Below are 17,387 nucleotides of genomic sequence, written 5' to 3'. Positions count from 1 at the left end.
GGAGAACGGTACCAGGGTAAAGGCGGAACTTACATTGTTACACTAAACACCACTTGTATGAAAAGAGAACTGTTACTAAGAAAACTTTAGCACGCTTACAATTTGCTTTTCCTCTTACTTATTGTGATTGTTACTATGTTAACTCCATCATGACACCGCCACAAACAACACCTAAGTCAACCCAAACACAGACATATGTAAGACAATAACCAACATTAAAGATGCAAGATTTTGTCCATTGTAGAAAACCACATACAATTGATAAATTTATAAAACGCCAATGAAGAAGGACGCTCAGCTGTAGAGAGAAAGAAAGAAAGAAGAGAAAAGGAAGAAGAAAAAAAAAGAAAAGAAAAGAGAAAAAACAAAAAAACAAAAAAAACTTAGGGTTTCATTCTTTTCATTTATTTTTCAGCTTGAAGCGGACTGCATGCAACTGAGGCAAAAAAAACAAAAAAAAAAAAAAAAAAAAGAATATTCTTTCCAGTGAGAAATTCGAACCGGTGACCGCCGATTCAGTAGGCGAGCGCTCTACCAATGAGCCAACCCGGTGTCACGATTTCATCTTTCGCCTGTGTACATATTTCCCCCTCAAGACTGAAATGTTGTTTCCTGGTAAAATTAAGAAGTGAAATTATTTATGGACAAAAAGCATGTCAGTTTCTTGCATGTGAAGAAAATTGGTGGTAAAATTTAATAGATTTCACCCCCAAAATCGAATCCTTCGAAAACGTGCACTGAGTGGTTACGTCCCTTGAGTAAGAAGGAAAACATTTTAGGATGAATCAAATTTCTAAGTTAAATAAAACAAATTGGTTGGACAAATTTGGCCCCATGAATGTAAGGTACACAAGGTCGCTCATCAGTACTATCGAAGGGTGTTTTTTTGTTCAGTGTAAAGTTTATACTTGATCAACGAGGCCGAGAAGCGAAATATCAACACGGCGAAAGATGAAAACGTCACACCGGCACACAGTTCGCCGGGGTAAAATAGAGACTTTTATCTTCGAAAATTTCACGTGAGTTATCGAGCATGTGTCGTCTCGTCGGTTTCCGAGTTTCTCCGTTCGAATTTGTGCACTGTATGTTCTTTCGGCGATCTCACTGTTCTGAGGTAAGTTAAGTTGATAACTGACCCTATATGCTCCCGTTCACTTTGTTTAAGTTTGGAAAGCAATCTCAAGTAGCGTTAATATCAAGTGTGACCGACATGATGTTGTAGTCCGCCTCTAGTGTCACAGATATGCTGACGCTACTCGAGTGGCCTACGCTACAACAACGACGTCGCTGCGCCAGACTCGCTATGCTCCACAAGATTCTCAACGATCAAGCCTGCGTCTCCTGCGTCGGCCTCAAGCGGCAACCTCGAAGTGGACGTCGCAGCAACCACAGCCAACAGCTGGGAAAAATCCCGTGCCGCACAGACTACAGAAAGTTTTCTTTCTTCCCGAGGACCACTGTCGACTGGAACTCCCTCCCATCAGATGTTGTCGAGGCCCCCTCCTATAATGCCTTCTGCTTGAGGGCAATGAGGGCCATACAGGCACAGTAACCGCCCTTCCCCTGCCCCACCTCTTTTATTTTTTTTTTATCTTTATTTCTTTTTTTATTTTATTTTTTATTTTTCTCCTTTTATTTTCTTTTAATTTTCTTCTTTTTTAATTTATCTTATGTTAAGGACACACACTTGCACTTCGCCAACATGTTAGTAATGGTCAATTCATTGATCGCTGAACATTATTGGAAGAAGAAGAAGAATGAAATAAATTGACCAATCGAAAGGCGCTGATGTCATTGCACGAAAGGATTTCCCTACCCAGAATTCCAAACGGTTTTGGAGATTTTGAAGATTTAGTTCGGGACGACGACGCTCTATGGTCGGTTTTATATATAAAGGGAAGCAAGCGGTTAAGGGCAGACCGGGTAGGCAAAATGAGTTATTTTTGGTCTCATACACCTTTTTGGGGTTGTTGCATTTTTCACACCTTTGAACATCCTGGAATGCATTCAATAATCTGCTTTTGTCATTTTAGACATGTATTCATGCAAATAAAACCATTTTCAAACCGATGTTTTGTTGTTTTTGTCTGTGTTTTATCAAAAAAATCGAAAAAATGGTCTACTTTGGATACTCCGTGCTGGTAAATGTGCGCACATGACATGACCCTTCGCTGTTCAAACTGTGTGGAAATTTCCGTTCTTCAAGATGACGTCATCACCGTTGGGGAATTTCCGTTGACATAGGCACAAAGAGAGAGAATCCGTTCCAACCGAAACCCCGGAATTAATATATGCAAATATATGTAGGTCAAAGGCATTTGGCGCAAGCGCAGTAGACAACTTATCAGTCCCCCGGTGTCAACAAATCCATGACTTTTTCACCGATTCAGCAGCATTTTTCAAAGTTTTGAGCTGCGGAGAACAACCCTAACATTGGAAATGTTCGGCATAGTGGCAAGAAATATCAGAGAAAGATGAACCAGCAGCAGCGAACAGTAGAAGGAAGTAACAACACTCCGAAATGAACCAACATGATCGAATTGAAGCAGACGACATTCTAAGATTCTTGACTCGACGAGGTGGGTTTTGCTTCTTTCTCTTTTCGATCTTGTTTGTTTGACAACGTGATTTATTGCACATTGTTATGTTGTTGTTGTTGTAAGAATGTGTTAGGGTTTGCAGGTAAATGATAAACAGTTTGTGTCTGAAGTATTTTGCGGGTTTCTTGATCCAATTTACTGACCATGCCGCCGCCGCAACCCCCTCCCCCCCCCCCCCCCCCCCCCCCGCCCCTCCCTCCCTCGATCATCTCTGTGATATCGTCTTCACAACCCCTATTTTATTGTTCTTCGCTGGCCAGTCCTTGAGAGCTTACTATGGTGTAACATGTCATCATTATTCTTTGTCTGTGGTCAAACTGAGAAGCAGCATCTGAGCGATGTACGACTGACACAGTTTCTGTTTCTGGTCATTGACCGTAGGAAAATAAGTACCCTACTGGAGAGCGTTCTCTAATTCTAAAGGATTGGTTTACACCAGCATGGCTGACCAACCTATCATTGACAGCAATATTGTTGTCAATTCTTTTCCATTAACTAAGGAATAAAAAAATAGATCCAATTTACTTCACCAAAGAAAAAAAAAAGAGTTAAACTAAAGGACTGGGGCGGCAACTCATGAATCAAAAGCATAAAGATCACCTGCAAACAGTGCTAGGTTTAGGAAATCTGAAAATGTATACACACACACAGAACACACACACACACACACACACACACACACACACACACACACACACACACACACACACACACACACACAAAACAGACAACAGACAAGAAACAAGCAAATACATAGCAAGTGTGATGAAATGAATTAATTTTAAAAGAAAAATATGAAAAGAAAGGAAGAAAGAAAGAAAATAATTCAGCTAGTTTCAGTATTAGTTCCTGTGTGTATCATTGTATGTGATTGTGTGGTTACTCAAATCCCATTGTAAACTTGACATGTAAATTTTGTGATAGGGGCTGGTATGTATACAGTAGTCCCTTCCATTTCCGGCCCTTTCGTGGGCGTGAACCTACCCGGAGCGGCCAGCTTTCCCATGACTAATGAGTTTTCCTTCTATAATTGACTCTTAATGGCCGTTAACCTGTCTGACGCGGTCAACGGTCACTGATTTTTGCCCTAAGGTGCCCCTCTTACTCGACAGGAGCGGCCACTTAACGGCCACTTGTCACTTTCGCGGGCGAGCGCCTGTGGTGTGTGTGTGTGTGTGTGTGTTGTGTGCACAGACGGCACAGCACGAGCAGACGACATGAATACTTACGCATGCGCAAACTGTAAATACAGACATGCGCATACATGTACATTTACGGCAGTCACTTCCGGATCGATCACAGCTGATGTGAGTTTGAAACACTTGTTTATCTGACACTCAAATACATATATAATAATCCAAACAACACACATAGAAACATACGAAACAATAGCTTAGCCAAGACGATCGAGTTAAACACGCAAATAATTAAGATGTATAAACGAAAGCAAAACTAACAGAGACAATGAATCGGCGGCTCGTGGATGATCGCTTTCTTTTCTTCATGAAAACTTGATCGTGTTTTTTGGGTTTTTTTGGAGGAGGAGGGGGCCTGTAATGAACGGCCACCTGATATTTGCGGTCACCTTTGCAATGACTAATGGGTGACCGGATATGGCAGGTACTACTGTATATATGGGATAACCTTCTGTGAGGTTTAGTGTGTGACAGGGTGAGAATACTTTGATTTCTTTTGCTTTTTCGTGGCTGCTTTTATTTTCAATTATTTATCATTATATATTAAAACATACACTTTTTTGTCATTAAGTTGTGTGTGTTTGGGTATTAATAAGTAGTGCAAATCCACATGTAATGAGTATGAGTCACTGTTAAATTAATGAATGTCTTTTGTGTGTGTGTGTGTGTTCGTCAACCGACATATGTGGGTACGAGCCGCTGAGGTGGTTGTAAGAAAACCCGCCTGGTTCAGTGGTTGGGGGCTGATTGGGATTTCTGATTTACTGGCCTAGCCAAAAAGTTGAGGTACACCCCATGTAACATGGTCATTTGCAAAATAAAGTACAAGCACTTGTTGACGTTTATATTGAGTCTTAAAATTTGCAGCTTATTACAAACAAAAACCATGGACAGTTGTATCAAATATTAAATCAGTGTTTGTGTATTTATTAGGTTGGAGCAAGGGGAGAACCAGTCTTCCTGTGGTGGCAGCGAGGAGAAAGATTGACCTGATGGAAAAGTTTGCTAAACCGGAACTACCCTCTTCCACAGCAGAAACATCAGCTTTGCCATCTTCTGACCAACCATAAGAAGATACAGATACTTTGCCATCTTCTGACCCATCACAAGCAGATATGGATACTGGTACTGTGCAACGTCACTCCGCTGACATGTGTTGGGCTTTTGTCAACATTGATCAGCTCAATCTATTGCTGAAAGGTCTATATCCTGTACTGAATGCTTGTCTGATAGCAGTCTGATTATGAAAGAAGGTGATGCATCAGCCCAAGGATTTGCACAGGCCCTGCATCTGGAGTGCATATGAGTGTCCATTCAAGTCTGCAGTTGTTTACTCTTCTCCCGGTGTTTGCAACGCTTCGGGTGGTAAAGTTGCATTTAAAATAATCCGCGTATGACCATGTTGGTACATGGAAAGGGACATTCAGCTTTACAGAAATTTGCTGCAGTGTTAGGATTGAGCACAGAAATACTGTAATTAAAATGTTGCAACTTTTGAATGGCTTGATAGCTTTGTTCCATTTGTGTATATATAATTATGTAATGCTGTTGATGATTTGTGAAGCATCATTTCTATGCAATGGAATAAGAAATCAGTGCATCCGTTGGGTTTTTATGAGTCTGACAGTTTGGTTCTGATCAATATTTTCATATCAGCACAAACACAGATAATTGACTTTTTTAATGTTTTCATATGATTTTTTTTTAATTAAAAAAATCTGATAATTTGATTATCAAATCATTTCCCCTTCATAGTTAAAGTGTTATTCTGGTTAAAAAAAAACCACCCCATTAATTCAAGCTCTACTGTGGTACTAGTTTACCGGGGTACTAGTGAGACTCTTTTACATGCTGTTTTCTCTACATGTAATTTGAGACAAAATGTGGTAATTAAAATGTTGTAACTTTTGAATGGCTAGATGGATTTGTTCCAATTTTGTATATGTTGTTTATGATTTGTGAAGCACCATTTCTGTGCATGGAATAAGAATACAGTGGATTCCTTGTGTTTTTATGAGTCCGACAGTTTCGTTTTGATTCATATCTGCACTAACATAGATGAGTTTTCAAATGATTTTTAAAAAAAAGTCCGGATAATTTGATCGTCAAATCATTTCCCCATCATAGTAAAGTGGTCATTCTGATAAAAACATATGAATTCAGGGTGCACTGTGCTACTTGTTTTTGTATGTACTGGTTCAAATCTTTAAAATGCTGTTTTCTCTGAATGTAATTTTCAGACAAAACGCTACAATTAAAATGTTGCAACTTTTGAAAGGCTTGATGGATTTGTTCAGTTTTTGTATATGTTGTTTATGAGTTGTACAGCATCAGTTCTGTGCATGGAATAAGAGTTCAGTGCATTGGTTGGGTTTTTATGAGTCTGACAGTTAGGATCTCATGTATTTTTCTTATCAGAACTGAACCGGTAACTGAAAATGCTAAATTAAAATAATATATTGCTTAGAAATGCTTTTCGATGCACAGAATTATTAAACACACACATATTGCTGCAAAGAAGAAAAATTGGATCAAAACATGCACTGGTTCACAAACTGCAACATTTTAAAAAAAGCACATTTTATAACGTTTTTTTCACATTTTGGTGAATAAAACCCCCAAAAATTGCTTTTCACTCAAAATTTAAAATGGTTTCCCTTAATTAGGTTATTCTGCTTGCAAAAATCAAACAAGCAGCAAGCTGTTTCCAAAATAAAATAAAAAAGTGCCCGCCTACCCTGTCTCCCCTTAAAACGGGCGTCGACAGAGCCAATGAAGGGGGATAAGCCGAACTTGTATATGTAATATACATGTGACTGTACTTTATTTACTGCTTAAAGGCACAGTAAGCCTCCCGTACACCATCACAGATACTGTCAGGCTTTTACACACAGTACAAACACCCTTCCATTTGAACACTCACCGAACGGTAACATCCTAGGTGCCAGTAGTGTCCTCAATCTGAAACTGGTTTCTGTACCTGATAGTTGTAAGCCAGTGATAATGTAGTTCTACTAGATTCCGGTATTAAGGCAGACCTGGTATTAAGACAGACAAGATGGCTGCACGATTATCCATTTAAGCAATGTACCATACCTCCAAAGAAAAGAACCCTAACAGTTTCCTGAAACACACTAGCTGTGTTAGTACGTGTTGTATGCGTGTGTGAGTTCCACCTACACACTACACTACACCACTACAGTGCCCTACGTAAAGAGCGAGCAATTTTCAAAGAATTAATTTTTCGGATTGTCTCCATCACAATCGGACCCATCCTGAACTCAGGTCAAAAAAGAGTTACTTCCCTTCAACTGGCGATAGCCGTAGAGCGATGATTATCAGAATGAATCGGACCGTGGTGCGTTTTGGCGCTAGATCTAAATTTTAAAATCTAAATAATAAATTGACAGCTTGTTACACAAACATTCTTAAATCATAAAAGAATTCTTTTTTCATCAAGACAAGATCAGTACAATTCGAAGTTTTGAAAGTTTGAAAAAAAGAAAAGCCCGGAAGCAGGGTCACGCGAGGTCGTGGTTTTCGTAGCAGACGGCGGTATATAGGCAGTCAAAAGCCATCGCTAGAGTTCTTATGAACCACATTCGTTTGTTTCGTGAAAAGTCAGAGGTACATAATAACGTGCTATTATTGCAGATAAGCTCACAGCGAGCCCCATTCAAATTACAAACTGACGACTGCATTGTGAAAAAGGGAAACTGGATCACACGGGTTCACGATGGCTCAGGGAAAAGATAAACCACGCAAAAATAAATTCTTTGAAAATTGCTCGCTCTTTACGTAGGGCACCTCCTAGGATGTTCCCGTTTGGTAAGCGTTCAAATAGAAGGGTGTTTGTACTGTGTGTAAAAACCTGACAGTATCTGTGATGGTTTACGGGAGGCTTACTGTGCCTTTAATCTGCGGGGGTTAGCTTGATCTCAACTCCTGCTTAGGGCATACAAGTCAATGTGATGATTCAAACCTTTTGTCTTGAAATTCAAACATATCTGTAACAAAATACCAGCATTGTCTCAATGCAGTCTGTGGAGCAAACAACCAAAGAAAACGTCTTGCGCGAAGCGTGCACAGCTGAGGTATGGTCGTTGACATAGTTGTCATTTAGCGAGAATAAAAACAAGTCTCATTCAGCACAGAAAGCAGCCAGTCTGTTGATTGTTGTTATGCAAAGGCGGAAGGGTGCCCATTTGACCCCCCCCCCCCCCCCGCCCCCTCCGACCTATCCCTGGGGTGACAAGGATGGAAAGTTGTGATTTGACGCAGGTAAAAATCTAGACGGATATCTGATGGTTTACATGGTGGGTTATACTTCCAGAAAAAAATATTTTAAAATATAAATCCTGCATTAAAAAAGAAAACAAGAAGGGCAAAGCCCATACGACTCACATGCTTTACACATTTTTCCTACCAAAATACATGTGACCTTGACCCAAGGTCAAGGTCATCCAAGGTCATGCAAGACAAAGCTGTTAATTCAAGACATAGGAAGTACAATGGTGCTTATTGGATCTTTCTACCATGAGATATGGTCACTTTTAGTGGTTAACTACCTTATTTTGGTCACATTTCATAAGGGTCAAAGTGACCTTGACCTTGATCATATGTGACCAAATGTGTCTCATGATGAAAGCATAACATGTGCCCCACATAATTTTTAAGTTTGAAACAGTTATCTTCCATAGTTCAGGGTCAAGGTCACTTCAAAATATGTATACAATCCAACTTTGAAGAGCTCCTGTGACCTTGACCTTAAAGCAAGGTAAACCAAACTGGTATCAAAAGATGGGGCTTACTTTTCCCTATATATCATATATAGGTGAGGTATTGAATCTCAAAAACTTCAGAGAAAATGTGAAAAATAGCTGTTTTTTAGGCAACATTTATGGCCCCTGCGACCTTGACCTTGAAGCAAGGTCAAGATGCTATGTATGTTTTTGGGGCCTTGTCATCATACACCATCTTGCCAAATTTGGTACTGATAGACTGAATAGTGTCCAAGAAATATCCAACGTTAAAGTTTGACGGACGGACGGACGACTCGGGTGAGTACATAGACTCACTTTTGCTTCGCATGTGAGTCAAAAAGAAACGGAGACACTCAGCCTGTCTTCTTCTTGAAATATTTCTATCTTAACTGATGATAGTCTGTAAATGACAATTGGCGAAGCAGTTGATATGATAGTATAAAATACCGATTAATACTGGAAAGAGAAAATGTCCATAATTTGTAACCAACAAATTTTAAAAGTCCTATAAACGCAATTATGGCAAACACGCGTTAGCACGATATTAACTACCGAATCCCAGCTTACCCCCCCTTCCCGTCCCCCCCCCCCCCCCCCCCTAATATTTATAAGTTGTACAACGTTTTTAGGATGGTAACTGGCATGCGTTAAAGTGACAAACCACATTCCTGACCCACTTCTTTTTCCATTATCTGAAGTCTCTTGACGATGTCGTCAAAGTCCTGTTTCTGAAACACACAGAACGGGGTCACCATAGATGGAAAACTGCGTGCGTGCGTTCGCATGTGTATGTGTGTGTGTGTGTGTGTGTGTGTGTGTGTGTGTGTGTATGTGTGTGTGTGTGTGTGTGTCCGTCCGTCCGTCCGTCCCTCTCTCTCTCTCTCATTTGGTAATGGTGTTGGTTAGGCTATCAATTCAGCAAGGATATCTGTCTATTTTGCACGCAGAAAATGCCAACTGCAAATTTGCATGATCCGTCGAGCTTAACACTGACCAGTAGGAAACCACACAAACATAACCTACAATTACCTACAAACAAATAAATTAATGAACACTCCTCTTCTGAATACAGTGCAACCTCGCTACACATTTCATGTTTCACACATACATTTCTCTTATTCAAATGATAACAAAACATATTATTCTATTGTGTGTCGGAGGTTCAGTGAAAATACTCCATAATTATGAGGAAAAAATTTCTGTTCAAGATTTACATAATTCTTCCCATATTCTCGGCATCTCTACAAGTACCACCTGAACATTACTTGGACATTTGTTATCAGCATGACTATCCACCCCCTCAAGAAGCACAATTGAATGTAATGCGAACATATATTCTGCAATAGACGAGTTCCGGAAATAACTCTGTCGGGTTTCCTGAGAAGTGAAGAGATGGGGAAAAGGGAAAATAGCCTTGAATGACGCGACAATTTTGCACGCATATTCAATGCCACTACATTCAATTTAACAAACGTGGGAATCAGGATAAATTCAAAACATAAACGAGTACTCACCTGAGTCGAAGTTTGTGTAGAATTCCACGATGTAGTTTACAGGAACGGAGGGATATGTGAGATGCGCACACCGCCGGAAACACGCCATTTTTCACAGCACAGGTCATCTGATATAACCATATCAGATGATCTGATTTTTCTTTAAGCAACCAAAAATGTTTCGGTTGTATTTACATTTGATAAATTAGCTTATTTCCTTTATTGGAGAGGGTGAAACTGAAGGGTGGGCACATATCCCTCCGTTCCTGTAAACTACATCGTGGAATTCTACACAAACTTCGACTCAGGTGAGTACTCGTTTATGTTTTGAATTCCACTTCTCGTAGTTTACCGAAACTACGTGATTTGTGAGATTTTAAAGTTGGTTGATTAAAGATTATATTTCAAACAAAGGAATAATCAAAGTCACACTAAAGTGAAATGTCAAACATTTATTCTCAAAGGACAACATGAGAATAGTGAACACCTGTCTTGGCTTTTACACCAAACATACATTGTTTGAAACAACCATGTATTACAAAAAATAAGTGATGCATTTATTCTCCATTCATTATGGGAATTGCAATTTCTTCATAACCAAAGAAACAATAAACACTACAACACATTTGAAAACAATGGATCAATTGTCCACAAAAAACATTTGCTTTTCTTACATGGAGCCAGGGAGATAATTGTCTCTAGATCTCCATTTGTTAGCTCCCTTGTCTTGAATTTTTTAACTGTCCCAATGCAAATTATCAGAATGTAATCAAAGTTCGATTGCTCATACGACTTCCGGCCACCACAGCAGCCCCTCCAAAAAACCAAATTATCAGAATGTAATCAAACTTAGATTACTGAGCTGGAAGATTTTTATTTTCCAACTTTCGCATAATAGTTTAAGATAGTGTTTGATTTATCTTTACTTTCCAGTGGTTTGTTATAGAACTTTTTGAAAGTGGATACATTTGACCAGCCTGCCACTTTCAAAATATCTTGAACAGCAACACCCGACTTGAACATTGCTGAAGATGATGCGCCCCGAAAGCTGTGGGGTGCAAAATTTGTAATTCCTGCGCGTATGAGTACAGTTTTTAGCCACCTAGCTATGGTGTCTTTCGCCGCTGGTCCATGTGGCTGTTGGTAACACAAAAGTAACTGGTCAGTCTCATCACTCTCACATCTGAATTCTACAGTACTATTAATGTACTGTCGAAGACAAGTCACCACACACAAAGTTTTGTCTTCTGTATAAAACGGTAACTGCAAAGGTTTTGGATGAAAGCCAGGTCTAGACTGCTTCAACTTTTCAGTTATGTAAATTGTACATCCATCATCATGAAAACAAATATTTCTCAACCTGATCAAATGAATTGTCTGCACTCTGTGGGCAGTAATTAACAACAACAAGGAACACAATTTTAAAGTCAAATCCTTCAATGAAAGTTCAGAATTTTCACCCATGTTTCTGAAAAACTGCAAAACTTTGTCTACATCCCAAGTTTCATTGTATCTTGGTTGTGGTGTACGCAGTTCAAAGATTCCCTTTAGAAATCGAATTACTAAAGGGTGACATCCTACTGTTTTATTGTCTGGTAGAATAACCACTGCAGATAGTGCACTCCTTGCAGTGTTTATAGCACTGTATCCTAAGCCATCTTCATACAGCTTAGTCAAGAACTGTAACACCTCATCTATAGTCGGACGAAGGGGATCACACTGGCACTGCACACAAAACTTGCTCCATCTGCTGAGGTAGGAGGCATACTGCTGTCTGGTTGAAGGTCGCCACGATGCCCAGATAACTTGGAAAGTCTCACCTTGAACTCCTCTTGCTTCGAGGGATTTCCTGATAAGCAACAAGCCAGAAGTTGCAGAGTCCTGTGGAGCGGATGCACATCTTGCGTATGTGGTAGATGAATGGTAAGCTTTCCCTTTGGAAGAAGAACAGGCTCTTGTGTCAGCATTTTCAACATCTGGGGGTACCATACTGCCGTAGGCCACTTTGGAACGATCAAGATTCCTTCCGCTCTGTCGCGCTGCCATTTGTTGAGCACTTTCTGCAGCAAGCTGAAAGGCGGAAAGGCATATATTAACCATTTTGACCAATCTTGGGTAAAGGCATCAATGGCCAAGGCTTCTGGGTCTGGTATCCAGGACACGAATGGTTTCATCTGAAAATTTAATCGTGATGCAAATAGATCGATGTCTGGCTTCAGCAGACGATCTTTTAATTTGCAGAAAATATCATGATTCAATTTCCACTCAGTACGATCATTGAATTGTCTTGACAAAACGTCAGCTTCTGTATTCAGTATTCCTGGGATATGTGAAATTGATATCCAAATACCATTTTCCTTGCACCACATCCAAATTTGTTTTGCAACGTTATTGCAATCTGGAGAACGCGATCCTCCCATATTGGATATATAGGAGACTGCACATGTGTTGTCTGTCAAGACTTTTACATGTTTTCCTGTGATCATTTCTTTGAAACTTTTCAAAGCGTACAAAATTGCCATCATTTCTAGAACATTGATGTGCAAATTCATTTCTGTTTCGGACCATCGCCCTCCAGTCTTAATTTGACCACAAACAGCTCCCCAACCACCTGAACTTGCAGCATCCGTCTGGATTTCAACTTCAGGATTAGTTTTTTCAATGGGGAAAAAAGAGGAATCTAAATTTTCAATCCACCAGTCTAGTTCTTCTGTTGTCTTATCTGTCAAGCTTGTCAGCGATTCAAAATTTCCTGCAGAAAATTTTAACGATGTGGATTTCAGTCTGTCTAAACTCCTATAAAACAGTGGGCCCCACTGAACAGCTGGAAAGGTTGCTACCAACTGGCCTATAACTTGTGCCAGTTCTCTTATGGTCACCCTCTTCTTTCTTTTCAGTTCTGAACATGCGAGCACAACTTTTTGCTTTCTTTCCAGGGGTAAAGTAACTGTCATATCTTCAGAGTTTAAAAGAAACCCCAAGTACCTCAGTTTCTTGCAGGGTTTGAGAACTGATTTCTCTGTGTGGATAATAAATCCCAGTGAATCGAGTAATTTCACTGTCTTTGACACATTCTCTGCACACTCTTCAAAAGAATTACCTTGCAGATAACTATCATCAATAAAGGAAGTGGATAAATATCCCTGTGATCTGAGTGTGGCATAGACTGGTTTCATTAACTTTGTGAAATAACGAGGGCAGTTACTTAGTCCATTTGGGAAGCAGGTATACTGATAAAGTTTGTTTCTCCACATGAATTTGAGGTATTTCCTGCATTCTGCTTTTATTGGTACAGAGTAGTATGCATGTCTGAGATCCACTGAAGCCATGTAGCAGCCTCTTATCATCATTTGAGTTGCTGACGTAAGATTGTCCATCTTAAAGTGCTCATATTGTACTGAATCATTAAACTTTTTTAGATTCAAAATGAGACGGTAGGAGCCATCAGGTTTTGGGACCATGAAAACAGGGGAGATAATTTCATCTTCCTGATGCACCGATTTTTCAATAACTCCCAAGGATAACAGTTTTTCAATTTCCGAATCCATTTTTGTCCATAGATTTCCTTGTACTTGATTTTTCAAGTAAGAAAGATTTTCAGAATTTAAGTCAGAAAACTCATCTATTGGAATATCAGCACCGCACACCATGTCAAGAATAAATGGGTCTGATGTTATTTCTTCCCATTTTTGAACAAACTTTTTTAGTCTACCTGCTTCAAAAGGGCGGTTAGGTATTGTATCTTTACTTACAGATTTTGGCAGAGAAGGTAGTGGAGCTACTGCTGGCCTTGTTGCCACTCGGTTCGTCCGCTGCCGCGGTAGTTCATTCTGCCCCGTGCACGGTAAGGTCCTCTCCCTCTCATTCTGCCTCTTGGTGTCCAGGTTCTTCCTGCACCTCTTGGCCTCCAATTCCAATCGTTTTTTGCAAAGGGGTTTTGTGGAAAAAACTTTTGACCTTTTACTCCACTTGACTGACTGAGACCCAGGCCCATTCTAGCTGTTGTATCAATGTTTGCACATGCAGCTTTCAGGTCATTGCCAAACAACATATCTGTGATTGGAACTTCAGCAGAACCAAGTTTTTTGTACTTTTTGTTCAGTTGAGCATTTGAAATTTTTCCCCTTCTGTCGATTGACAGATCATGGTTTGTTTTCTGTACAAGTGCAATAGAATCTGCTACACCTTTCATGAGTCCCCGAATTTCGGGTGATTCACTTTTCAGTATGGTTTGCCATATGTTTGTGAGTGCATAGGTCGCTGTACACAGCGCTTTCTGATACTGCTGTAGTTTCAAATCTGCACCTCTTGTTGCACGGTCAAGTATTGACCATATCTCCGGATTGACCTTTGGAACAACAACCTTCAAGTTTTTAGGTCTGGCATACTTGTTCATTTTTTCTTTCATTTTTTCTTCTGAAATTTGACCTTTTGCCATGGTCTCATCAACCAGCTTCGCGATACCTTCCGGTATTTCTGGTGCAAGCTTTTCAGCATTGTCGAACTCTTGTTCTATTTCTGCCATTTCAGTGTCAGAATTACTAGTGCCACAAGTTTGACCACAAGTTTCACCTTCGTTCACTCTGATCATCGATTCTATTTGATCATCATAATCTTCGAACGAATCAGATTCGTCTCCAGATTCTTGTGACTCTGCTTTTCGCTTTTGTCTTTGTGTCATCTTCGAACCATGATCATCAGGCGATTCGCCTTCGGTCTGGCCTTGGCCCTGACCTAGCAGCGCTAGGATACGTTCGTTTTGTTTTTTCATGTTATTCCAATCACTGATTGGAATGGTCACTGCCTCTAACCGAGGTTTTTTCTGATTCTTTTTCTTCCCTTCTTTTTCATTTGACACATGTTTGTCCTTTTGACTTGAACAAGGCAAGTCTAACAATTGATCCACTTCATCCGCGTGGATTTGGATTTCAGGCACTGATTCAGTGCTGTCCATTGTTCGAACAAATTCTAAGCATTTGCGACAACAAATAAGGAAAATACACTTACCGCAGGTCAAAACAAATGGTTAACCGAAGGAATAAATCAGTCAAGTTAGGAAAAAAGGACCCTAAAAGGAAGGATTAACCTGATAAAGTAAGACCGGTTTTGGAGAAGCTGCTATGGCGGCCGGAAGTCGTACGGGAATGGCGTGTTTCCGGCGGTGTGCGCATCTCACAAATCACGTAGTTTCGGTAAACTACGAGAAGTGGAATAAACACTGAAAAAGACCCTAAGTATCACAAAACCAATAACAAAACCCCCAAACATAAAAACTCTGTCGGGTTTGTATGGCTTGTGAAAGAGTGAATACCCTTGCTTTTCCGGAGCCAAACATCTACACGTGTTTCCTGTCCACGTGTTTCAGATACACCCCTTCGCTATTGGCTAGCATATAAAACCCGACAGAGTAATTATTTCCGAATACTTTACCGGCACAAATTCATTGCGGTGAGGATCAGAACCGGACGAGGAGCCTTCGTCGTCGTCAAAATCAGCTGCAATTAAAAAACAAGTCGCGTAAGGCGAAAATACAATATTTAGTCAAGTAGCTGTCGAACTCACAGAATGAAACTGAACGCAATGCCATTTTTTCAGCAAGACCGTATACTCGTAGCATCGTCAGTCCACCGCTCATGGCAAAGGCAGTGAAATTGACAAGAAGAGCGGGATAGTAGTTGCGCTAAGAAGGATAGCACGCTTTTCTGTACCTCTCTTTGTTTTAACTTTCTGAGCGTGTTTTTAATCCAAACATATCATATCTATATGTTTTTGGAATCAGGAACCGACAAGGAATAAGATGAAAGTGTTTTTAAATTGATTTGGACAATTTAATTTTGATAATAATTTTTATATATTTAATTTTCAGAGCTTGTTTTTAATCCGAATATAACATATTTATATGTTTTTGGAATCAGCAAATGATGGAGAATAAGATAAACGTAAATTTGGATCGTTTTATAAATTTTTATTTTTTTTTACAATTTTCCGATTTTTAATGACCAAAGTCATTAATTAATTTTTAAGCCACCAAGCTGAAATGCAATACCGAACCCCGGGCTTCGTCGAAGATTACTTGACCAAAATTTCAACCAATTTGGTTGAAAAATGAGGGCGTGACAGTGCTGCCTCAACTTTCACGAAAAGCCGGATATGACGTCATCAGAGACATTTATCAAAAAAATGAAAAAAACGTTCGGGGATTTCATACCCAGGAACTCTCATGTCAAATTTCATAAAGATCGGTCCAGTAGTTTAGTCTGAATCGCTCTACACACACACACACACACACGCACGCACACACATACGCACATACACCACGACCCTCGTTTCGATTCCCCCTCGATGTTAAAATATTTAGTCAAAACTTGACTAAATATAAAAAAAACAAGTATGCTAGCATATTATCAGTTCTGCAAACTCATTCACGCACACACACACACACACACACACACACACACACACACACACACACACACACACACACACACACAATTAATTAAAACCCCACACTGCAATGCTGCTGGTTGATTTCAATTGTGCTTTCTCTTTTTTCCGGAGGCCATGGAGGGGGGTGAAGGGATTCCTTGCTCCACAAAGTGATAGAGACAGCAATGACTACTCGCTCTGGTTAAAATGTATGGAAAGCCAAATCGGCCCCCGACGTGCGAACGGCCGGAATTCCGCGCGGACTGTCGAGCTATTCTCGTCGTTGATTGGCCAGAATCTCCGCGTAAGTCCGCACGGACATTTATCTCAAACTCCGCACGGACTTTCGGCACTCGTTCCGCACGGACTCTCAGATTTTGTAACGCGAGAAGAAGACGCATTTTTAACTTTTGTTTGTTTGTTTGGTTAACGCCCAGCCGACCACGAAGGGCCATATCAGGGCGGTGCTGCTTTGACATATAACGTGCGCCACACACAAGACAGAAGTCGCAGCACAGGCTTCACGTCTCACCCAGTCACATTATTCTGACACCGGACCAACCAGTCCTAGCACTAACCCCATAATGCCAGACGCCAGGCGGAGCAGCCACTAGATTGCCAATTTTAAAGTCTTAGGTATGACCCGGCCGGGGTTCGAACCCACGACCTCCCGATCACGGGGCGGACGCCTTACCACTAAGCCAACCGTGCAGGTGCATTTTTAACTGGCGTGAGAAGCAAGATTATGCATTGCGGAAATCTACTTTTATTCAACCTACTGAAGTAATTCACCGATTCACGTCTTGCATTAATAGCGCAACATCCGTTGCCATTTTTAATCCCGCGTTTTGAAGAATTTGAGTGATCGCCCTTGATTTCAAGGCAATTACTGACATACGAGTGTCTGGT

At 40.3% G+C, this 17,387-nt stretch overlaps 1 protein-coding gene and 2 long non-coding RNA genes across 3 annotated transcripts in view; 1 reads left to right on the top strand and 2 right to left on the bottom strand.

The window, feature by feature from the left end:
- The window catches only part of LOC138983737 (uncharacterized), a 99,077-nt gene that overhangs the window by 75,647 nt on the left and 6,043 nt on the right, over positions 1-17,387 (bottom strand). Inside the window, exons 4-5 of the mRNA XM_070357044.1 lie at positions 15,483-15,547; positions 9,237-9,287 (exon numbers count right to left, since the gene is read on the bottom strand). Coding sequence (XP_070213145.1) covers positions 9,237-9,287; positions 15,483-15,547 — 116 coding nt within the window. The remainder of the gene's footprint in view (positions 1-9,236; positions 9,288-15,482; positions 15,548-17,387) is intronic.
- LOC138983735 (uncharacterized) lies at positions 1,909-6,073 on the top strand. Its single transcript, XR_011461242.1, has 2 exons — positions 1,909-2,579; positions 4,730-6,073. It is a non-coding gene; the product is annotated as an uncharacterized lncRNA (long non-coding RNA).
- LOC138983734 (uncharacterized) lies at positions 10,490-13,973 on the bottom strand. Its single transcript, XR_011461241.1, has 2 exons — positions 13,805-13,973; positions 10,490-12,122 (listed from the first exon to the last, which is right to left on the bottom strand). It is a non-coding gene; the product is annotated as an uncharacterized lncRNA (long non-coding RNA).

Source organism: Littorina saxatilis, linkage group LG13 (assembly GCF_037325665.1).
Source record: "Littorina saxatilis isolate snail1 linkage group LG13, US_GU_Lsax_2.0, whole genome shotgun sequence".
Classification (NCBI taxonomy): domain Eukaryota; kingdom Metazoa; phylum Mollusca; class Gastropoda; order Littorinimorpha; family Littorinidae; genus Littorina; species Littorina saxatilis.
The sequence above is the reverse complement of the archived record's forward strand: the minus strand, read 5'-3'. Positions and strand labels throughout refer to the sequence as shown.